The following is a 25,690-nucleotide window of genomic DNA, read 5'->3' as shown; positions in this document are numbered from 1 at the left end:
CCATTTTGAACCTGATATTCCGATCGATGTCCAGCTTTAACCATAGCAATCGACTTCTGTATATTCTGATCAACTTTCTGAGCTGCTTTAATTTTCAAAATCAGCTCTGGTTCAGCTTGCAGAGTATATAATCTCATAGGTCTCCGATCTGTCTCAAATACTAATCCAGACAAACAGCAGTCTTTTATTAAATTTGAAACGCCCATAGTCGACAAGGATAGAGAACATACCTTTCGACTCAATGCATCAGCTGCTGCATTAGATTTCCCTGGGTAGTATTTGATTTCACAATCAAAATCCTTTAGCAAATCAAGCCATCTCCTCTGTCTCATATTCAACTCGGATTGTGAAAACAGATATTTCAAGCTTTTGTGATCAGAATAGATCTCGAATTTCTCACCGTAGATGTAATGTCGCCATATCTTCAAAGCAAAAACTATGGCTGCCAATTCAAGATCATGAATTGGGTAACAAGATTCATGGGGCTTCAATTGTCTCGAGGCATAAGCGATAACATGTCCTCGCTGCATCAACACACAGCCCAATCCTCGGTGAGATGCATCACAGTAAACCACAAAGTCACCAGTACCTGAAGGAATCGTCAACACAGGCGCACTGGTCAATCTCTTCTTCAATTCGAGAAAACTGGTCTCACATTCCTCAGACCAAACAAACGGAGCATTTTTCTGAGTCAACTGTGTAATCGGTTTGGCAATACTCGAAAAATCTTTAATGAATCGGCGATAATATCCTGCCAAACCCATAAAGCTGCGTATCTCTGGTACAGATGTCGGTCTCGGCCAAGAAATCACTGCCTCAACCTTACTGGGATCAACTGATATCCCGTCTCCGGATATGATATGTCCCAGAAACACCACCTGTTTCAACCAGAACTCGCATTTCGACAGTTTAGCATATAACTTTTCAGCCCTCAAAATTCGCAACACAATTCTTAAATGTTCTGCATGCTCCATCACATTCTTTGAATAAATCAAAATATCATCAATGAAAATAATCACAAAATCATCGAGATATTTCTGAAAGACACGGTTCATTAATCCCATAAATACCGCTGGTGCATTCGTCAAACCAAATGGCATGACAATAAATTCATAGTGTCCATACCTGGTTCTGAATGCTGTCTTTGAGATATCACACTCCCTGACTCTCAACTGATGGTATCCAGATCTCATATCGATCTTGGAATACACCGAAGAACCTTGCAACTGATCAAATAAATCATCAATACGAGGCAATGGATATTTATTCTTTACCGTTGCCTTGTTCAGTTGCCGGTAGACGATACAAAGTCTCATCGACCCGTCTTTCTTCCTCACGAACAGTACTGGAGCACCCCAAGGAGATACACTCGGTCTGATATACCCCTTGGCCAGTAAGTCCTCCAACTGTTCTTTCAACTCTTTCAACTCGATCGGTGCCATTCGGTATGGAGCTCTCGAAATCGGAACTGTTCCTGGCATCAATTCAATACTGAAATCGATCTCTTGCATCGGAGGCAATCCAGGAATCTCATCTGGAAAGACATCAGCAAACTCGCACACCACTGGCAAATCCGCCAATGATGGACTCGATTTCAGTAAATCAACTGAATAAACCAGGAATCCATCCACTCCTTTCTGCAACAATCGAGTCATATTCATGGTAGATATCAACGGAATTCGTGCATGAGAACCCTTACCATAAAATTTCCATTCCTCAGCCATCTCATGTCTGAATCGGACAATCTTGTGGAAACAATCGACTGTAGCCCTGTACTTGGTCAACGTATCGATACCGATAATACAATCAAAATCGGATATCCCAAGCACAATACAGTCCAACTCAATCTCATGCCCATCATACTGCAGTATACTAGATTTAACAGATTTCACTGACATCAAACCTGTCCCTAATGGAGAAGAAACAGACACTACTGCAGACAATGACTCAATAGGTAACGCATGATTCAATGCAAACCTCTCAGAAATAAAAGTATGCGATGCACCAGTATCAATCAATACATATGCAGGATAACCAGAAATAAAACAGTTACCTGCCATGACATCATCAGGTGCATCCTGTGCCTGCTCCTCAGTCAAAGCAAATAGTCGGGCCTGCTGTCTAGGAGGCTGGCTCGCTGTCTGGCTCCCTCCTGTCCTCTGCTGTGACTGAGTAGACGGTGCTGGCTGAAAGGAATGAACGGCAGAAGATCGTCTTCCTGTTGGAGCCACTGATCCAGACGACTCAGCGGCCTGGGATCCCTGGGCACCTCTCTGGGGACACACTCGGGCGAAGTGTCCCTGCTGCTTACAAATGCGGCAGTTTCCGAACACTCCTCGGCACTGCTCGGTGGAATGCTTCCCTCCACAAGTGCTACAGTAGGGTCCTGTATAACTCTGGCCCTGACCAGTCTGTCTAGAGCCACTCGAACTGGATGAGCTACTTCCAGCTTTCTTGAATTTCTTCCCCTTAGCTTTCAGGAAGTCTTTCTTCCCACTACCACTGCCACTCTCAAATCGGGGAGCTGGTGGAGGCATCTGTGATCTCGGTGCTGAAGGCACAAACGAAGCCTCTCTCTGTCTCATTAAATCGGCTTCGGCTCCCTTGGCTCGGTTCAAGGCATCGGTGAAATTGTTTGGCCTCCCGGTATTCACCAAGGTAAAGATTTCAGGATTTAGGCCATTTATGAACTGGTCCGCAACGGCCTCATCATGTTCAGCCACATGAGGAGCAAATCGTAGCAGAGTAGAGAACTTGGCCACGTATTCCTCGATATTTAGTTGGCCCTGTCTCAAGTTGGCAAACTCGGCTCCCTTGTCCTTCCTATATGAAACTGGAAAGAGCCGTTGATAAAATTCAGCCTTAAACACATTCCAGGTAATGGCCGTATCTCGTTGTTCCAATGCCCGTTTCGTTGTGATCCACCAGTTTTTGGCAACGTCATTCAACTGATGTCCGATCAGTTTCACCCTCTTCTCATCAGTATACTCCAAAGATTCGAACATCATTTCAATATCGTCCAACCAACTCTCACATTCCACGGAATTCTCCGTACCCTTCAACGTCGGTGGATGGAATGACTGAAACCTTTTCAGCAATTTCTCCATAGGAGTAGCTGTCACATCCATGGGAGGATTTGAAGTACTACCCTGTTCTGGTACTCTTCTCGGAGGCATATCTGATAATCAAGGAGGTTAGTAATTCCAACTACCACATATCAGTTTCAATCCTCCTCGGATCATCTTACAGCTGATCCATTCCAAATAATACACAATACCATATCAAAATCAGATATTCAGGCAAACATGTATTAAAACAGGAATTCATGCTAGCAATCAAAAGCAGGAAAGAAAACCTCAATCTACCCCGCTCACTAGCTCCTATCTCAGTCTAAAGGATCTATGGCTCTGATACCACCTGTTGTGGGGACCCGGACGCTAATCATGTTCTTAATCATCATTAGGACTAATTAATCAATTATAATAAACATGGTCTAAATTTTTTTTTTTAAATAATGCGGAACGTAGTGACATAAAAACATATATACATCTCAGTGTATAAAAGTACCAATTCTGTACCACATACATTTATTTAATTAAGGTTTAACAGCTAATATCAAGTGTCCAACCCTATCTCTAATCCAAGTCCGGAGCCGCCACTCTAATCACGATCTCTCTCTTTATCTCCGTGACCCTGAACCTGTCCCACCTGTTGTCATGTACACATACAGACAAGACAACAGCCGGATAATTCCGGTGAGAATATAATCCCAGTATAAATCAACGAAACATGCAATCATATAAACAAATATAAAGCATGTAACAGGTAACAGCAGTATGTATCAAAATCTGAAACATAACTAATATCAAACTGTCGACAATACTCGTAGCTACACAATTTAGACTAGACTCAATCCTAGTCTAGGGATCCCGGTTTCCAGAAGTTGGCATTCCTATATCGACCAACAGTAATAGAAAAGACTCCAGTTCTATCCACGTCGATAAGGTATCGATCACCAGAAATAGAAAAAGGTCTGATTCTATCCACACCGATATGGTATCGATCACCAGTAATAGAAGGAACTCTAATTCTATCCACACCGATACGACATCGATCAACAGTAATAGAAGAAACCCAAATTCTATCCACATCGATAGCCAATCATCCGGTGACAGACTTTGGCACTATCGCCAATACACTATCTTGTGACATCGTGCAATGTGCCCGTGGCGATCCCGCCACTATCAGGTACTTATGTCACAAGATTACTCGTCTAATACCTGCTATCTATAAATCAAGAGAACATGTACATCAATCAAATCAATGCAAATATCAATGCAATAAAGTAAAGTATGTGATTTAGAGGAAACTCAAGTCTAAATCGACTCAAGTCGATCTCCCAGTACCACATTGACTTATACCTTTCGTTTGTAGTCTCGGTCTAAAGCAACTGAAGTTCTGAACTCAAGACTGTCTCTGTAAATCTGAAACGATATATCAAGAATCATACTATCAATATTTCATTCTCAATTCAACTCTGAATCTGATTAATCTGAATTAATTCAAATCAGCGGCATAACGGCACAATCTCAGTATTCTCGTCATTACCATATCACCAGATATTAATTACAAATCATAACCCATATCCGATACAATTTGTAATCAGTCTATAATCCAAATCTATTCGATTCCCAATCAATCAAATCAGAAAATCATAACAATTCCAGAATCAATCCGTTTCCTGATCTGACTTCGATTCTACGATGTCTAACATGTCAAGAACATCATATATGAATTATATCAAATTCCTACAACATCATCTTTTCAAATGATACCAGAAATCAATAAAACTTACGTCCAGTTGAAGCTCGTGTCAAGAAGAGCTCGGTACCGTGTTCAGATTTAAAATTGGATGGACGGAATTGTCAAAATTATAAATCTACGATCAAATGAAATTGGAAGCTTTCCTGGAAATCCCTTTTCGTTTCTTGCTTCTGATTTCAAGGGAAAATAACCATTTATATATCAATTGCATGGTGTGACAAGTGTCACTCAAGTGCTAATTGCACTTTAGCTCCTGAAGTCTTCACTATTTGCAATTTGGTCCTCAAAACTCTTTTTAATTCCATTTCAATCCTAATTAATCACAAAATTTGTGGAATTTAATTCATCATTCCAAAATTCGTAAATTAAATAATCTCGGATTAAAATGATATAATCTCGGGCCTTACAGTTAGGCTAGGCCGGGCCTAGTTTCCATATAGGTATGTGACTAGGCTTGAAAACAAATTGAGTCGAGTACTATACTATTCGAGCTCGACTCGATTTGTATTTTGTCTCGAAATCGAACTCAATCGAGTGATCAATTTTAAACTCGAACTCGACTCGCGTATATTTCAAGCTACTCGAGCTCGAACTCGAAAAATAAACCGATATATAAATAAATATAGATAAATCCATAAATGCATAAATCCATATTATATATATAATCGAGTGAGCTACTCGAACACAGATATATTAAACTCGAGCTTGACTCGATCACATATTCAAACTACTCGAGTCGAGTTTTGACCGAGTTGCACAACTGAAATTTGGACAAGAAATAATTTTAAAAAAAAAATTTGTTAGAGAAAGTTAATTGAAAATATATTAATAAAATATTTAATTAAACACATAATTGAGTATGAAATTTATTAAATTACAAAAAAAAAAATCACAATTATTGTTCGATAATATTGAAGTAAACGTATATTTTCATCCATGCATGTCGGCTCCATGACTAGGGAAATGGAAGTCAATACAAGTCAATCGTGGAAGTCAAGCAAATTTTCTTGTTTTCATTTAATAACAGATTACCACAAAAAAGACTGATGGAAGCTAAGGTTCATTTGTCGGATGAAAGAATTGTTTATATACTAAAACAAAAGTAGCAGTAATACTCATTCCATGGAGTTGCTAGCGTTAAGCCTTTTGTTCTTGTATTTTGCGGCTACTCCTGCGACTTGCTTGAGCAATGAAACTGATTTTTCAGCTCTGCTGGCTTTCAAGAATGCCATAGATGATGATCCATTGGGGGCTCTAAGATCATGGAATGAAACTGTACAATTTTGTGATTGGAAAGGAATTATGTGCAGCAAAAGCCATCGAGACCGAGTGGTATCTGTTAACTTGAGGTCCTGTGTGAAAAGTGTGAGAATTAAATGGACGGAAGCTCTCATCTTTTCATATAATGGTTTTACACTGTATAAATACAAGTACAAGTTTTGGTAAAAAGGAAAGTACGAAACTAATTGCATATGTCAATCCCTAATTACGTCAATCAATTTGTATGATGATCCTTGATTTGAGTATACTGATTTTTTCCTTGATATGCTCCTTTATTAGTGATAATCATCTCTTGATCTTCGTAATTATCCTTAACATGCCCCCTCAATCTGGTGTGTGAAGGAGGACAAACACCCAGATTGTTTCTGAACCTTTGGAAAGCATTCTTGTGTAATGGTTTTGTAAAGATGTCAGCAGGCTGAGACGAGGACGGAATATATCGTGTGACAAGAAGGTCCATTGCAACTTTCTCCCGTACAAAATGATAGTCAAGTTCAATGTGTTTTGACCGTGCATGAAACATTGGATTAACTGACATATGGAGTGCACTAATGTTGTCACAAAACAGTTGTGGTGGTTGTGATAATTTAATCCCAATGTCTCCAAGAAGGAATGTCAACCAAGTTATTTCTGCTGTTGTGGAGGCCATGGACCGGTATTCGGCTTCAGAACTAGAGCGGGATACAATAGGTTGTTTCTTTGAACACCAAGATATGCAGTTTGCACCAAGAAATGCACAAAATCCTGTAGTACTTCTTCGGGTGGTTAGACAACCAGCCCAATCTGCATCACTAAAGGCATAGAGGTTTGTAGGACTTTGAGTTATATATCGAACACCAAAATTTCGTGTACCGTTTAAGTACCTCAAAATACGCTTCACCACTTTTAAATGAATTAGTGTAGGACTGCTGAGAAACTGAGCAACCTTGGTGACCACATAAATTATATCTGGCCTCGTGAAGGTGAGGTATTGTAGTGCACCTACTATGCTTCGAAAATCAGTCGCATTAACATGCTCTGAATCTGAGGGTTGCGCTTTGTCTTTTATCGTAATGGGTGTAGAGAAGGCAACACTTTCAAGCATCTGTGTTTTGTGAAGCAAGTCATGAGTGTACTTTTGCTGCGACAAGAACACACCACCAGGGAAATAATTCACTTCAACACCAAGAAAATAATGCAGTAATCCGAGGTCCTTGATAGCAAATTCTTGGCCCAGCTTATCAACTAATCCTTGAACAAATGCATCATTATTTCCTGTAAGGATTACATCATCTACATATATGAGAATAAGAGCGATAATATCATTAGCACGATAGACAAAAAGTGAAGCATCAGATTTGCTACAATAGAAGCCAAGTTGTAGCAGATATTGAGAAAGTCTGTCAAACCAAGCACGAGGTGCTTGCTTCAATCCATAGATTGACTTCTTAAGTAAGCAAACGTGATTTTTCTTTGTCGAATCGATGAATCCTGGTGGTTGTTCCATGTAAACAATTTCCTTAAGATTTCCATGCAAGAAGGCATTTTTAACATCGAGTTGCCTCATCTGCCATTTGAATGACAAGGAAAGAGCAATCACCAGCCGTATGGTAGTTGGACGAACTACCGGACTGAAGGTTTCGTCATAGTCGACACCCGAGACTTGTGTGAAGCCTTTTGCAACTAAACGAGCTTTGAAGCGATCAATTGTTCCATCCTGTTTTGTTTTAATCCGATAGATCCACTTTGAGCCAACAATGTTGACTCCAGAGGGCCTAGGAACCTAATCCCACGTACCATTTGACTTGAGAGCATCAAGTTCATCTTGCATAGCACTTATCCAATGTTGATCTTTTAAGGCTTCTTTGAGGCTGTTTTGTTCTGATGGAAGAGATTCTTTTGAGGCAACAATTGCATAATCTTGCAAGTATGAAGGTGGTTTGCGTTGTCTCATTGGTCGAGAGATGGTTTGAGAACTTGCTTCAGAATGTTCAATGAGAGGTGATTGAGATTCCATATTTTGTGGTTGTTCGGATGATGACTCTATCCTTGGCTCGGTCGAAGTTTGTTCAGCATGGTCGTAGTCATTCTGCATAACTTGTGATTGTTTAGAAGGACCATGAGTTTCTATAGTTAATGACTTTGTGGAATTATCGACATCTGCATTTGAAATATTGTAACAACAATTTATGAAATTCGGAGCAATTAAGGATTGAGGACTATCCTTTTTTGATTTTTCTTCATTTGAAAAATCTTCCAACGTGCCAATCAACTCATCCAAGTTCGGAAATTCTGACAAGGAAAACTTTTGAGATTTTTGGACCAACTGTGTTGGTTTGAAGGGGAAGGCTTGTTCATCAAAAATGACATGTCGTGAAATGTATACTCGTTTTGATTTCGGCTCTAGACATCGATACCCTTTGTGTATTGGACTGTATCCAATGAAAACACATGGGTATGTTTTCTTGACAAACTTCGAACCACCTTGATGTCTCAAGGAAGGAAAACACAAGCATCCCAACACCCGCAAACCATTATAATCTGGATGTCTGTTATAAAGCTTGTGATAAGGGCTTTCATTCTGCAAAACTGATGATGGTAGACGATTAATCAAATATACACCAGTAAGGAAAGCTTCAACCCACAAAGATAAAGGTAGATTTGCATGGAATAACATCGTAAGTCCGGTCTCAACAATATGTCGATGTTTTCGTTCCGCTACACCGTTCTGTTGGGGAGTTCCAGGGCAAGAAACATGCAACTCGATTCAACAATTCTGAATATGATCAACAAAAATATTTGAACTGAACTCTCTCCCCCCATCACATTGAAAAATTTTGATTCTTGGATCGAATTGGTTTTCCACAAGTTTCTGAAATTTGATGAAGCAATCAAGAAAGTCTGTCTTTTTCTTTAATGGATATAACCATGTAAATCTGCTCAAGTCATCAACAAATATCGCATAATATCGAAAACCTTGATTTGAGGCTATAGGAGCTGGCCCCCAAAGATCACAATGTATTTTTTGAATTGGAAACTTTGAGATCTTGTTATTGGTTTTAAAGGGGAGTCTACAACTTTTTCCCATTTGACATCTTATACATACGTTTGGTTTAGCTATCCAATAAGAAACATCAATGACATTTTTCTCCTTTAACAAAGATAATAACTTTGAATTTGGATGTCCTAATCGTTGATGCCATAGTGTAGACGATGAACCTCCTTTCTTTATTGCACTCAAGGCTTCATGAAAAACTCCATCCAAGGCATATAACTGTCCCTTTTTATGCCCCTTCGCAATTACCCTTTGGTTTTGATCCTTAACAACAAAATCAGAAGATGTGAATTCAAAGGTGCAATAATTATCTGATGCAAATTTTCCAACAGATATCAGATTCTTTTTCAAATGCGGAACGACAAGCACATCATTTAATTTAAACTTCCCTTCTTTGGTAGAAACATGTGCATCACCCACATGAGAGATTGGTAAGGCATTTCCATCACCCACAAAAATCATGTCATTGCCCATACAAGATTTTAAGGATGACAGTTTACCTGCATCATTTGTCATATGCGCAGTAGCCCCAGAATCAATGTAAAATGATGGATCATTTTCACTGTTAAGATTAATTGCAGCAAGAGCTTGGGGTAAGTCGTCTGATTGACAAGAATAGTCAAACCTGTACCAACACTCAATGGCCAGATGATTAGGCTTTCCACATATTTGGCAAGTAACTTAATCGGGATTGTTTGAGTTGTTGGAGTGGTGAATATCCATCTTCGGAGGGCCATCAAAATTTCTGGGCAATGGATTCGTGTTCTGGTGTTGTTGCACTGCAGTATTTTGGATGTTGTTGTATCTTCCAGCTGGTGTAAAACCCTCTGCCACGAGAGTTGAAGCGTCCTCTTCGTCCATTTTGTCCGCGACCCCTTTGGCTAAAGAAGGCCTGAGCATGTTGGATGTATGTTTTCTTTTCCTCTTGTTGTGATGCTAACGTTTGTTCATGGCCTTGAAGAGCCAAAAAAAACTGGTTGAATGAAGGATATGGTGGTTTTGTGAGCCAAGCATTTTGAAAATTTGTGTACTGGGCACCTAAGCCCCTTGCAAATTGGAAGACCTAGTCAAGATCTGGAACTGGTTTCCGAATAGCTGCAAGGTTATCACATATGAATTTAAATTCTTTAAGGTATTCTCCCAGTGGACGAGAACCCTTCTTAATTACCATCATCTGATGTTTCAGATTTCCTTCTTTTTCGATGGTGATGGGGAGTAGTTGTTGTTCTAGTGATGTCCATAGATCAAAAGCACTTCCCGTTTCTCCAAAAATCGTGCCAAGGACATCTTTTGTCATGGTTCCAAGGAGCCAGGAAGTTAGGAGTCCATCATTTGTTAGCCAGATTTGATATTGGGAGTTCATTTGTTTTTCTCCCTTTTCATTCATAATTTCTTCTGTTGGTTTTTCATTCACATAGATGTGATGGTAGATACCAAGGTTGCGAATTAGAGGGATGACTTGGGATCGCCACAGAAGAAAATTGCTTGGATTTAGTTTGATGGAGATCAAACTAAAACATTGGTGAAATGACTGCAAATTGAGTTCAGGTTCTTGCTTTAGCAAGGAAGAAGAAGCTAAAGACATTTTGTTTTGGTTTATTGGTGTAGGGCCAAGCTCTGATACCATGAAAAGTGTGAGAATTAAATGGACGGAAGCTCTCATCTTTTCATATAATGGTTTTACACTGTATAAGTACAAGTACAAGTTTTGGTAAAAAGGAAAGTACGAAACTAATTGCATATGTCAATCCCCAATTACGTCAATCAATTTGTATGATGATCCTTGATTTGAGTATACTGATTTTTTCCTTGATATGCTCCTTTATTAGTGATAATCATCTCTTGATCTTCGTAATTATCCTTAACACTGTGGCCTTGTGGGATCCCTTCCACCCCATGTAGGTAATCTTTCTTTTTTTAGAGCGATTACTGTACAAAACAACAGCTTTTACGGTGAAATCCCGGAAGAATTTGGCCGTTTGAGGCGTCTTGAATTCCTCGACTTTAGTAACAACTTTTTCAGTGGAGGGATTCCAAGAAACCTTTCCCGGTGCCCAAATCTCAGTTACATCAACTTGGTCGACAACCATCTCACAGGAATCATAATCCCGGAGCTAGGCTTTATGTTCAAACTTGAAGTTTTAGGCTTGGCGAAAAACAATCTCTCAGGCACTATTCCACCATTTATTGGCAATTTCACCAATCTTTCTACACTAACTCTGGCACACTGTGGGTTGGAAGGAGAAATTCCTGACTCACTTGTGAATCTCCGGAGCTTATGGTTTCTGAATTTAGCAAACAATGATTTGACTAGTGGAATTCCATCTGGTTTATATAATATTTCCAGTATATCCAATTTCATAATGGGATACAATAGACTCCAAGGAAAAATTCCTTGGGATATAGGCTTCACGCTTCCAAATTTGACGATTTTTCATTTGGGAGCGAATGATTTTGATGGACCCATCCCCCTTTCACTCTATAATGCTTCTTTTCTCGAAATAATATTTTTATTTTCAAACAGATTTACAGGGGAAAATCTCAAGTATTTCAACAGGCTTCCATCCCTTCAACTTCTCTTAATTCATATAATAGTTTACAAGGGGATATTAGCTTTATTTCATCTCTGACAAATTGTAGCAATCTTGAAAAAGTATACGTCGCTGCTAATCTTTTCAACGGTTCTTTGCCGAACTCCATTGCTAATCTTTCAACTAAGTTCAGCATCTTGTCTATGGAATAAAATAAAATACTCGGAACCATTCCTTTGGGTATTCAGAACCTCATTGGTCTCACTTCTATTTCTTTAGTAAGCAATTTTCTTCATGGTCCTATTCCTTTGGGCATCGGAAAACTTAGTAAGTTTCAAGAACTTTACCTGCGATCAAACCAATTGGCAAACGAGATACCATCTTCTCTTGGTAACTTGACGTTGTTGAACCATGTTGACTTGAGTTATAACAACTTGGAAGGAACGATTCCGCAAACTCTAACTAATTGTACCAATTTGCTATACTTAGACCTTTCGTTTAACAAACTCCATGGGGAAATACCTCGAGACATTTTTAGCTTTTCATTCATTTCTATTTCTCTTAATTTGGCCAACAATGCCTTCACGGGTTCTATTCCACAAGAAGTCGGTTCACTACATAATCTTGTAGACTTGGACTTGTCTCACAATAGATTATCAGGAGTTATACCAAGCACTTTGAGTAGTTGCGTTGAGCTGGGAGGACTTCACCTAGAAAACAACTCTCTCCAAGGACAAATACCTGTTGTGCTTAATGCTTTGAAAGGCTTGGATCTTTCACAAAACAATTTTTCAGGGCCCATCCCAAGTTTTCTAGGAAATGAATTAAAACTGAAGAATTTGAATCTGTCCTTCAATGGTCTGCAAGGAGAAGTGCCGACACGAGGAGTATTTCAAAATGAGAGCGCAATTTCATTGAAAGGGAATGAGCATTTGTGTGGAGGTTTGGCTTTCTTGAACCTTCCTCCCTGCTCATCTACCACAAATTCAAAGAAGAAATATTTCTCAAATCTTCTGAAAATATTGAGCCCTGTTTTGGGTGTTGGAGCCATCTGCCTTACGCTTTCATGCGTCTACATATTCGTTTATAGAAGGCAGATATTAAGAAAGATTCAATCTTTGACGCCATCATTTGAAGACATGTTTTTAAGGCTATCTTATGCAGATCTGCTGAAAGCTACTGATGGATTCCCGGAAACAAATTTGCTTGGGTTAGGCCGATTTGGTTCTGTCTACAAAGGAATTGTTGATGACAAACAAATGTCAATTGCCGTGAAGGTTCTCAATCTTGACATTCGAGGAGCTTCCAAAAGCTTCACGTCAGAATGCAATGCAATAACAGCAGTAAGACATAGAAACCTTCTCAAAATACTGAGTGCATGCGAAAGCATAGACTTCCAGGGGAACAATTTCATGGCATTGATTTATGAATTTATGGCTAACGGAAGCTTGGACAAATGGTTGCATAATGATCATGTGGTAGAAATTGAAAGTGAAAGCAACAGAAATCTTAGCATAACTCAAAAATTGAATATTCTTTTCGATGTTGCATATGCTGTAGAGTACTTACACCATGGCGCAAATTCCATCGTCATTCATGGTGATTTGAAGCCAAGCAACATTCTGTTGGATGAAAATATGACCGCGCATGTTGGCGACTTTGGATTGGCAAACGTGGTTTCGAACATATATCCAGCATACGACGGAAGCAGCAGCTCGGTGGCAATCAAGGGTACCATTGGTTATATTCCTCCAGGTATATATGGATGCCTTCCTTTTTCAAATTCCACAACAAAGAAAAATTTCTACTTCAATATTTCATAATATCAGGAGATTATCACATGTCTGCAACTTTATTCAATATTGCCTAATAGAGATTGAAATAGTTAGGAATGAATTTTTTTCTCTAATTATAATCGTATTCTCTTCTATATGTAAAGGAGAACCACTTTATTATATTTTCAGAGTATGGGATGACCAACTCGATGACAATGCAAGGGGATGTATATAGATTCGGGATTCTTGTGCTGGAGATGTTCACAAACATAAGACCAACAGACGATGTCGCGCTTAACGGTCATTCGAGCCTCCACCATTTATTAACCATGGTTTGGTTAGCCAAGAGATGGATATTATAGATCAAATCATTCCGCTTGAACACACAGATCACAACATGCAAACTAAGATCAAGAATTGTCTGAACTCTGTTCTTGAAATCGGGGTAGCATGTTCGACGGAGTTTCCAAAAGATCGAATCACGATGACTGATGTTGTTATTGAATTGGACAAGATTCGAAAGATTTATTTTGCTGACTGATTCGCACTACACTGAAGCAAGCTTTTGGTTTGTCATCTTATATCGTGTGTCTTTCTTTTCAAACTTTATGATTTCTCGTACTTTCTAGCTACATTTAATCAAGAACTTAAGTTGGATTTATGCTTTATTGTGTACGAAGACTAGAATTGTAATTTGTTCTTGGTTGTATGCTCTCTGTGAACTTATTAGAAGCCTTAAATATAACATCAAACTTTAGCAGCACAGTTTCATGCACCGGCGCGGCGCGTCTTCTGTCGGATTCACTTAGGCATTGAAATGTAGTCTGTAGATTGAGCAAGTTATGCCAAAGACTCTGAAGCATGGATATTCAAATCACAGCCAGAACAAGAGTTATTGATGCGTTTGGGATAGTTTTATATTTTCAAAGTTAATGTGTAACCTATTAGTTTAGTCTTTTTTATTTTAAAAAAAAGCTAAAATATCTTATTATTTTATTCTCATAGTGCATTATAATCAAAATATATGATCTAAAATGTAAAACCCACAAATTCTAAACTCGTGATATTATTTTGTAATATTGTCATCGACATTGCAGCTGCAGTTGAATACTTACATCATCATGGCACACCAATTCCATCATCATTCACGGTGAGTTGAAGCTGAGTAACATTCTGTTGGATGAAAATATGACTACTCAAGTGGGTTGAAAGGAATATTTGATTCCTAATTTGATTAAGATTGAGTTTTTGATTTTGCACTTCTAGACTAAATTTGATAGATTTGTTTTCCTAGATATAGTGAATCTTATTATTAGGAATTATCTACTTAAGTTGGAAACTTATCTATAAGATATAAGGTATTTGCTTTAAAATAGAGTTTGATTCCTATTAAACTCTAGTTACCTTATTTACAGGTGGAAGTATCCTTGGAGATCGAGGTTAAAGAATTACTCTATATAAAGTGGGAAAAAGATTGAAAAAAAGGGTGCGATAAGGAGAGTAAATCAATAGACGGCCTCTGAAGCTTTGCTGAAGTTAATTCAGTCGTGGAGAATTGTATAAGGAGCTGAAGTCACTACATCAAACACGTGACTTTGTTACAAAGTGGTGCTGCCTACATCCAAGAACAACACTGACGCAGAGTGTCTGTTCGAAGGGTGTTTTTCGGTTTTGTGTCTGAACAATACGTTGCTTGTATCTGGTGTTTATTTTGAGTTGTTGATGCAATTTAATTCCTTGGATTGTCAGGGAATTTAGTTTTGTTAAATTTCACTAGTATTAATTTTTGGTGTAAACGATTTACATATTTTCTAGTGAATTTCTCGCCATGAGGCATCGCACAAGTGTTAGTACATGTGCATAATTTAACCGAAGTGTTCATTTATTATATATTCTATTTTGTGCCCTTAATATTTAATTTCCGCTGCCTTGTTGTGTGCTGTGTTGACAACACTGTACACAACACTGAATTCTGACAAACTAGTTTTGAACTGTTCATTTTCTGTACGTTTATGCGAAGCAATCATTTCAAGTGGTATCAGAGCCAACACTTGATACACTAAGTGATTGATTCTGACATTCTGCTGTTCGTACAGGAACGATACTAATAACCTAATGGATTCACTAGCATCAAGCACCGCATTCAGACAACCAGTTCTAGATGGGTCAAACTATGCCCTCTGGAAAGTCAAGATGAGGATGTTCATCAAATCTATCGAAGAAAGGGCCTGGCAATGTGTCTTAGACGGATGGTCTCCACCGAGGACTGTTGATAATGATGGTGATAGTATAAGTAAACCAGAAAGTACTTGGTCCAACGATGAAGTCCAAATCTCGAACTTAAATTCAAAGGCACTCAATGCTATTTTCACATATGTGGATATCAATATGTTTAGTCTTATAACCAACTGCATCTCTGCCAAGGAAGCTTGAGACATTCTTCAAAAGCACTGTGAAGGGTCAGAAAGTGTTCACAGAACCAAACTCAGAATGTTAACCTCAAAATTCGAAAAATTAAGGATGGAGGAAAACGAGACTATTGTGGAATATGATCGAAGATTGCGTGACATTGAAAATGAGGCCTTTAGTCTCGGTGATCCTATGTTAAACGAAAGATTGGTTAGCAAGGTACTGAGATCCCTTCCTGAACGCTTTAATATCAAAATATGTGCTATTGATGAATCCAAGGACACCTCTACACTTAATCTGGAGGACATGATAAGTTCTCTCAGAACTTTTGAGATGAATCTAGACCTGTAGAAAAGAAATACTGGAAAGGCTGTTGCTTTACAATCTACTGATGACTCAGTGATTAGCCTAATTCAAGAGGCGAAGGATTATGATCTTGGTGAGGAATCAATCTCCTTGATCACAAAGAAGTTTGGTGACTACCTGAAAAGAATGAGAGACAAGAAGAAATCCGGATCAACACCAAGACCACAATCTATCCCTTTTGATAGAAATAAAACAACAGCACCAACTCAAGTAAATTCCAGATTCAAAACCAATTCATCAGGTCGCTCAGAAGCAACGAAACTTGATTCAATCCAATGTCGAGAATGTTCTGGATTTGGGCATTATGCAAATGAGTGTGCAAATCGCCTCCGCAGAAATAAAAATATGGCAGCCTCCTTGAGTTACGATGATACAGATGAAGAATGTAGCTTGAAGGAAGGAGATGATTGCACCGCCCTCTCTGCCGTTCACAAAGATATCTACAAACTACAGGTCAATCCCTTTGGTGTTGCCACTGGTGTTGCAACACCCGGCCACAACACTGTGTCAAAGTCACTGTGGCTTAATGCTAAAGCAATGGAGAACATTGATGCTGACGAAATCCAAGAAACTGACCAAGAATAACTCACTATTGACATTGTGCAAATGATGTACGAAGAACTATATGGTGATTGGCTCAAGAGGAATGAAACAACTTCAATTCTGTCAAAAGAAAACACTGACTTAAAGAGTAGTTTGACTCGTCTTGAAGTCTTGATGAGTAAGAAATATTTAGAACTATGTCGAGTCAAAGACGAACTTGATAAGGCATCAAAGACTCTTGCTAAATTCAATTCAAGCTCATCTAAACTTGACACAATGCTAAATAGGGGAAAGGAAGGTAGATTTGGTCTTGGATATGTTGAAAGTACATATGAACACGGTGAAACATCCAACACTGATTCAAAGACTACTGTATTTGTGAAGGGTGTAGGAGACTGCACTGTCCCATCAATTTCAAATCCACCTATGAAAATTGTACCAAACTCAAAGCAAATCACTGAACAGAAGCTAAAAACATCAAGCTCAGACTGTTCACACTCAAAAGTTCTCCCTTCATCAAAGAAGCCTCAAGTCAAGAAGAAAGTGCAAACTTCTCAACCCAAGCAGAGAAAGCTTCTCTTCATCTGTCACTACTGTCACAAGGCTGGACACATCAGACCTTTCTGCTACAAACTTAGAAACGATTACCTGAATTGGCAATCAAAACGTGTGTTGTACAAGGTGTTTTATAACACCAAACACAACACCGCAATCAAGAATTCTTCCACAAGAAAAATATGGATACCCAAAACGGTGATTCGATGCAATGTCATTTATACTTCTTTAAAAACTAACATTGCAGGTGCATGGTACTTTGATAGTGGGTGCTCACGTCACATGACTGGATCTAAATAACACCTCACGGATTACATTGAAGTAAAAAGTGGACGTGTAACCTATGGTGGTGGTGCCAAAGGAAGAATAGTAGGAAAAGGAACTCTGAATGTTGTCGGCCTTCCTGAGCTTCACAATGTTTTGCACGTTGAAAGACTTAATTCAAACCTAATTATTATAAGCCAACTTTGTGATGATGATCTATATGTTAAATTCAACAAAAATAAGTGTGAAGTTTTTAATGATGCTAATGTTTGTGTAATGTCAGGTACTCGATCTGCTGACAATTGCTATCGGGTGGGAGAAGGTGATGATTGTAGAAGTGCGAAGGTGAGTGATTTGGACCTATGGCATCAAAAATTGGGACATGTAAGCTTCAAGACTTTGAAGAATCTGTGTAAGTTTGATGTTGTGAGAGGTATGCCAAATTTAAGTTCAGGTAACTCCTATGTATGTGGACCGTGTAAGAAAGGTAAACAAACTCGTGTTGCACACCCAGTGTTGCAACACTTTGGGACAACACGGTGTCTTGAACTCTTGCACATGGATTTAATGGGTCCAATGGATGTTGAAAGCTTGGGTGGTAAGAAATACTCACTTGTCTGTGTTGATGATTTTTCTCGTTTTACTTGGGTAATTTTTATAAGAGAAAAATCAGATACTTTTGATGTTTTCAAAAATTGCAAGCTAAAATAACAAATTTGCATGATGAGAGGGTAGTTAAAATTTGGACTGATCATGACAAGGAGTTTGAAAATTCTCTTTTTACTTCCCTGTGCGAAAAGAAAGGAATCTCTCATGAATTTTCTGCTCCTAAAACACTGCAACAAAATGGAATAGCCGAAAGGAAGAATCGAACTCTTCAAGAAATGGCACGAGTCATGCTAAGCTCAAAGAATGTGTCGAAAAGGTTTTGAGCTGAAGCCTTGAACACAGCCTGTCACATTTCCAATCGTGTTATTCTAAGGAGTGGTTCCACCATGATCTCCTATGAAATCATCACGGGGAGAAAATCTGTAACGCCTCAGATTCGACGACTGTCCTCACTGTACAAAAATGAGTCTTTCCAGCGTGCTTATGTCCTCACTCACACGCACCCTAAGAAACTTCCCAGGAGGTCACCCATCCCAAAATTGCCCCAAGTCAAGCACGCTTAACTTTGGAGTTCTTATGTGATGAGCTACCGAAAAGAAGATGCAACTTCGTGATATGAGTAGCACCAATCAAATCTTTTAAGCCCTCTTCAACTGTACAGTCCATTACATTGAACAGTCTCGGAATCCCTCTCATTCCCGTGTGGGTCGGTTAATTCATGTTCCCTCCACCTAGAAGCCTGCCAGGAGCCGCTCATTGTCCGTGCAACTGATGACACCGACGATCACCCCCCGCCCTCTTCGGCCCCGAGCCTCACAAAACCAAACCTCAAATACTTTCATGTTTTCGGATGCATATGTCACGTTCTAAATGATCGAGAACATCTTGCAAAATTCGACTCCAAAAGTGATAAGTGCTTATTTCTCGGATATTCAATGAATAGTCAGGCCTCTCGTGTGTTTAACTTAAGAACAAGAACAATCATTGAATCTATTAATGTTGTTTTTGATGATCTTGCAGATCTAACAGGAAAATCGAAGGAGGATGATACTGATGGACTACTGGAAATTGCAGAGCCAATGACCAGTACTGGTGTTGAGAAGGGTGTTGAGATCAGTGAAACAACACCAAGCACAACACTGTCCCCTAACAAAACTGAAGTCGTGGAAAATGAAGAGATTGATGATGATGAAATAATCAACAGTGGGAAAGACATTCCCAGCAAAATCCAGAAGAATCATCCATCATCACAAATCATTGGTGAAGTACATGAAGATGTGAAGACAAGGAAAAAGGAGAAGGTTGACTACCGAAAGATGATTGGGCTGGTATGCATGACTTCCTCATTCTCTTAGGTAATTCACTCTTGTTTCATGTCTCAAATTGAACCCAAGAATATTTCTGATGCCTTACAAGATGAATTCTGGGTCAATGCTATGCATGAGGAACTTGAAAAATTTGTACGCAATGAAGTTTGGGATTTAGTGCCTCGACCTTTGAACGTCAATGTTATTGGGACAAAATGGATCTTTAAAAACAAAACTGATGAATCTGGTAACATTGTTTGTAACAAGGCTAGGTTAGTGGCTCAAGGGTATACACAGGTTGAGGGGGTGGATTTTGATGAAACCTTCGCTCCTGTAGCTCGAATTGAGTCTGTCCGATTGCTACTTGCTGTTGCATGTCACATGTGTATTAAATTATATCAAATGGATGTCAAAAGTGATTTCTTGAATGGAATTCTGAATGAGGAAGCCTATGTAAGTCAACCCAAGGGATTTGAAGATCCTCATCACCTGGACTATGTCTACAAACTGAACAAAGCTCTCTATGGACTGAAACAGTCTCCACGTGCATGGTATGACAGGTTGGCCGAATACTTGATAAACTTAGGCTTCAAACGAGGTGAGGTTGATAAAACCCTTTTCATTCAAAAAGTGCATCATGATATTCTGATATGTCAAGTGTATGTGGATGATATTATCTTCGGTAGTTCATCACATAAGCTTGTTGACAACTTTGTTGATTGCATGTCATCTCAATTTGAAATGAGTATGGTAGGAGAGTTAAACTTCTTTCTTGGATTGCAAGTTAAGCAAATGCATGATGGTATTTTTTTGTGTCAATCCAAGTATGCAAAAAATTTGATTAAAAAATTCTCTACCGACGGCTTGAAACACATGAAAACCCTCATGGGGTCCAGTGAAAAACCGTCCACCGATGGTGTTGGCGAAGGTGTTGACAACACCATGTATCGCAGCATCATTGGAAGCCTTTTGTACTTGACTGCTACTCGCCCCGATATCATGTTCAGTGTGTGTTTATGTGCTAGGTACCAAGCTAATCCGAAATTATCACATCTAAAGGCTGTGACACGCATTCTTAGATACATTGCTGGTACGTTAGAATTAGGTTTGTGGTACACTCGAGATACGAACACAAATCTAGTAGGATTTTCTGATGCTGACTGGGCTGGTGACCTAGATGATAGGAAAAGCACAACGGGTGGATGTTTCTATCTAGGAAATAATCTAGTATCATGGTCTAGTAAGAAACAAAACTGCATATCCCTATCCACTGCTGAATCCGAATATGTAGCTGCTGCAAGTTGTTGCTCTCAATTAGTCTGGATGAATCAAATGATTGAGGACTATGGCTTTCATAGTGATACAATGATTGTGTATTGTGACAATTCCAATGCTATAGACATCTCTAAGAATCCTGTTCAACACTCTCGAACAAAACACATAGACATAAGACACCACTTTATTCGAGATTTGACTGAGAAAGGAATAAATCGAATTGAGTTTGTTAGGACTGAAAACCAGCTGGCTGATATTTTCACGAAACCTTTAGACCTTAAGAGATTCTCCAATCTTCGGAAGTCTCTCAGCATGTGTGTGCATTAATTTGTGGCTGTGCTGTCATTGGTGTTGACAACACCGGTGACAACACCAGTTTGTGCATGACCATTATTAGGATATTAGACATTTTGCATATTCATAAATTACCCTTTTTCATTGTGTTGTTTACATCATGTTGACAAATCTCTCAAGTGTGTACCCTGACTGTGTACAATCCTTCTATGCTAAGTGAGTACTCAACCTCAAACTGATGTGATAAAATCAAGAATCTCTTGGGTTTATCCAATGTTAATGAAGCAAGTTGCGTCTCCATAAGATGATTATCAGGTGAAAAACAGAAAAGAGGAATCAAATGTTTTTATGAGTTAGAAGAAAATGAAAAAAGCTACCTAGAAGAGTCCATCGAAGACCGTTCTTCTAGTGTGGGAGCTACCACTTCTAAAAAGAACAAACACAGAAATGGAAAAAGCTACCTAGAGGAGTCCTGTGAAGACCGTTCTTCTAGAGTGGGAGCTACCATGACTAAAAATTTCTTTGATTTTTGAAGGATTGCTGCACATGTTAATGGTGTTGCACTTCGGTGTTGTCAACACTGAGTCCCAACACAATATTTCTTTCAGATTTTCTGTCATCTTATCTTTTCATCTACATTTAGGCATCACTAGGTCATGCATATATGTTTGTGTGATTTCGTCAACTCAGCAGGTGATCCGTTTCTAACTTACAACAGTTGATGAAATTCCTTAAGATTTTGTCTTGAAGAAAAGTGGCATCTCTTGTTTCTGGGGTGTAATCGATGTGGGCTTGATTTGGATCATATATGGAAATGTTTAAATACACACTCAAACTTTTTGTACCGTTTGATTAAGGAGTTAAATTGTTAATAAGTTGCGGGTAATATTCCAAAAAGTTACCGTCGGAGTAGAAACGGCTATTTTGTAATCATTCTACTGTTTCCTTCACGTCGTTCTGGGTAAAAATATTACCGTTTGCACTTAGTGATATATTTACCTTTGTCACTTAAACTTGCGTAATTTACTCTTGAGATTCTTCTCTGAATTTCTGAAATAACACTCGATTGTTCCTTATCTTCTTCCTGAGTTATTCACAATTCGCGTGTCTATCTTATCACATGGCTGACAATTCATTTGATCCCCAGGATATTTGCAGTGAAATGGCAGCCAGTCACAGTGTTTCTCCTCCGATGCCAACACCACCAACACCACCACCTACAGAGTACTCTCCTGAAAATTCGATGCAGATGGTAGTTGTTGCCCCAGAGCCCATTCCACTGGACGAGATTCTCCCAGGTGAACCTGGAAACCCACTGGATGTTGACAATCCCATTGATACCGAAATCTATCGACAAGCTTTTCCTGCTCAACCTCCAATTTTTCGACGGCAATCAAAACGCCAAGCAGGGTATAGCCCTAATTTCGATGCACCAAAGAAGCCACGGATGGCCACTTACTTCACTCTTGATCCAGATTTTTCTTCAGGAGATGACTCCAATAATGAAAACTTTGAGCTAGTTGCTCGAAAACGTCCCACTTCTGCGGAAAAGGCGTCTGCCTCCACCTGCGAGATCTCCTGAACATCTTCCCGAGGTAGGTTTCTCCTCTGAAGATGAACAATCTTTGGCTGACTTTCTTAACAGCTTGCATGAATCAAAAAGGCAACAAGCGTCAGTGGATAAAGAGGTCGATACTCAACCGGAGACTCTTGAGAAAAGCCTATCTGAATCCGAGACAGAAGCCGAAGAATCTGAGGATGAATTTGTTCAAGCAGTGAGTATTGAAGAAAACATTGAAGGTGTTGAGTCCGGTGTTGAGGCAAGTGCTGACGACACTGATTTGGTTTACTATGATCTTGCTTCAGCTTTTTCCTCCAAGTTCTACACTGAGTCTGCTGTGGCTCAATGGTATCTATATGCCCACCGATATTTTATTGAGGAACGCAACATCGATTTCGAAGCATACGGGAGATACAATCTGACTGCCTTTCTTCAGGCTCGCAGATTGAGTTCTACTGTCAACTCAGTGCTGCCCTATGCACGAAGACCAATACTAGAATTCTACTGCAATCTGGTCTCAAGTGTTGGTGATGGGAGATCTGCCAAGGTTGGGAGGGTGTTTGTCCGCAACAACATCTATGATTTCTCTCCCTACATTATAAACAAGTTCTACAACACTCCTATTCCTGACAGGGAGGATCCACTCACACACATTGATGAGATCACATCAGTTCTCACAGGGGGCCTAGTCACAGAATTTCCTAGCCTCCCCAAACGACTTGCAGCAGCAAATCTGACCTCTTTCTACTCTTTCCTCCATAAAACTGCTATCCGCAATTGGACTCCCTCATCCAATACCACAGTTGTAACCAGACCACAAGCAGTTACACTCTTCACTATTGGGACAGGGCTCAACTTCAATTTTGGTCAACTAGTCTTCTCCACGGTTCTTCAATTTGCGGAAGGAGGAATGAAATCTACTAAGCTCCCGTTTCCATCCTTGATCTTTAGTATTCTGGAATCCCAAGGTTTTGTATCTGATGCAGAGGATTAGTTGATCACCATAGGAGAATCATTGAAAATTGCCTCAGCCTATCTTAAAGGAAACCGGATAGTTGACCTCCCTTGGTCTGCACCGGGTGATAGACCCCATACTGCTCACACTGCTCCTTCATATGTTCCTTTGACTGCTACCGGTGTTGCTCCTGGTGTTGCACCAGGTGTTGACAACACTGCCACCTCATCCCACCCTGCATCTGAAGACTATGTCGTAATGATGGTACCCGAGGTCCATGCCCAAATTGCCTTCGGTCTTCAACAGATTCAACAGGCTCGTGACACCATTGCCTATGCCAACACGCTGATAACCCAATCCAATGCCACAATCGCATATTATGAGAATCTGATTGCGGATTATCGACTGTTCCTCGAGGTGGGCGTGCATTCTGGTCAAAAAGGGGGAGATGATGCACTGCCAAAAATGGGACAAAAAACTGAAGCTGGCCTTCCACTAGAGATAGTGCGGGAGACACTGATGAGGATGATGATGGCACTGCTGTTTAGGCCCCTTTCGCATCTTTTCTGTGTTCTTGTTTCTCTCACATCTATCTGTTTTGGTTTGTGTCTATTCTACTAATGCCCTGCTGTTTTGTATATGCTATTGAAGTAATGAACTCTTCATTAAAACCTATCCTCGTGCAAATATTTTTTGGTATGTGTTGTGCGTAAGTGCTGACAACACTGACTACAACTCTCCACTGAACTGATCTGCTGTAGGGGGAGATGTGCTTTACAAATTAAGGGGGAGTTACTAGCTTCATAGTTCAGGGGGATAATGAATTTTGTGCCATGTCCATCAATTTTAAAATTTTGTCCAGAAATGCAAAAAGTGGGAGATTGAAAGGAATATTTGATTCCTAATTTGATTAAGATTGAGTTTTTGATTTTGAACTTCTAGACTAAATTTGATAGATTTTTTTTCCTAGATATAGTGAATCTTATTATTAGGAATTATCTACTTGAGTTGGAAAATTATCTATAAGATATAAGGTATTTGCTTTAAAATAGAGTTTGATTCCTATTAAACTCTAGTTACCTTATTTACAGGTGGAAGTATCCTTGGAGATCGAGGTTAAAGAATTACTCTATATAAAGTGGGAAAAAGATTGAAAAAAAAGGTGCGATAAGGAGAGTAAATCAATAGCAACCTCTGAAACTTTGCTGAAGTTAATTCAGTCGTGGAGAATTGTATAAGGAGCTGAAGTCACTACATCAAACACGTGACTGTGTTACCAAGTGGTGCTACCTACATCCAAGAACAACACTGACGCAGAGTGTCTGTTCGAAGGGTGTTTTTCGGTTTTGTGTCTGAACAATACGTTGCTTGTATCTGGTGTTTATTTTGAGTTGTTGATGCAATTTAATTCCTTGGATTGTCAGGGAATTTAGTTTTGTTAAATTTCACTAGTATTAATTTTTGGTGTAAATGATTTACATATTTTCTAGTGAATTTCTCGCCATGAGGCATCGCACAAGTGTTAGTACTTGTGCATAATTTAACCGAAGTGTTCATTTATTATATGTTCTATTTTGTGCCCTTAATATTTAATTTCCGCTGCCTTGTTGTGTGCTGTGTTGACAACACTGTACACAACACTGAATTCTGACAAACTAGTTTTGAACTGTTCATTTTCTGCACGTTTATGCGAAGCAATCCTTTCATGGGTGACTTGGGAATGCAAATTTAAGCCAAGAGATGAATATTGTGGATCAAATCATTCCTGGTGAACGTAGGCATAATTATAAAATAAGGAATTGTGTGACCTGTCTTCTTGAAGTTGAGGTAGCATGTTCAAAGCAATCGCCCAAAGATCGATCGACGATGACTGAATTGTACAAGATTCAAAATCCGGAAGGCTTATTAGGCTGAAGGATTCGTTCCATCGAGTTGAAGAAACTTCTGGTTTGGCATGTTTTGTGTGTCTTTCCTTGGGAGACTTCATAATTGCATGTACTTTAAGAAATTCAAGTCTTGAGGAGTGTTGATGTATGGGACTCTCAAAGTAAATAATTCAAAGATTTTTTAAACTCTAGGAGTTGTGTGTTGAGCTCAAATATATATA

The 25,690-nt window shown here is 39.2% G+C and overlaps 1 protein-coding gene across 1 annotated transcript; it reads left to right on the top strand.

Annotated features, from left to right (window-relative positions):
- The first annotated feature begins 5,845 nt into the window (after nucleotides 1-5,845).
- On the top strand, nucleotides 5,846-14,264 carry LOC142520961 (putative receptor-like protein kinase At3g47110). Its single transcript, XM_075624125.1, is given in 5 exon segments — nucleotides 5,846-6,176; nucleotides 11,007-11,719; nucleotides 11,722-13,425; nucleotides 13,635-13,760; nucleotides 13,763-14,264. Coding segments are annotated over 5 exon segments (2,997 nt in total). The 5' UTR covers nucleotides 5,846-5,946; the 3' UTR covers nucleotides 13,987-14,264.
- The last annotated feature ends 11,426 nt before the right edge of the window (nucleotides 14,265-25,690 follow it).

The sequence above is a fragment of the Primulina tabacum genome, chromosome 12, assembly GCF_025594145.1.
Source record: "Primulina tabacum isolate GXHZ01 chromosome 12, ASM2559414v2, whole genome shotgun sequence".
NCBI classification, from domain to species: Eukaryota; Viridiplantae; Streptophyta; class Magnoliopsida; order Lamiales; family Gesneriaceae; genus Primulina; species Primulina tabacum.
Note: the sequence above shows the minus strand (reverse complement) of the source record. Positions and strands in the feature narration are given on the sequence as shown.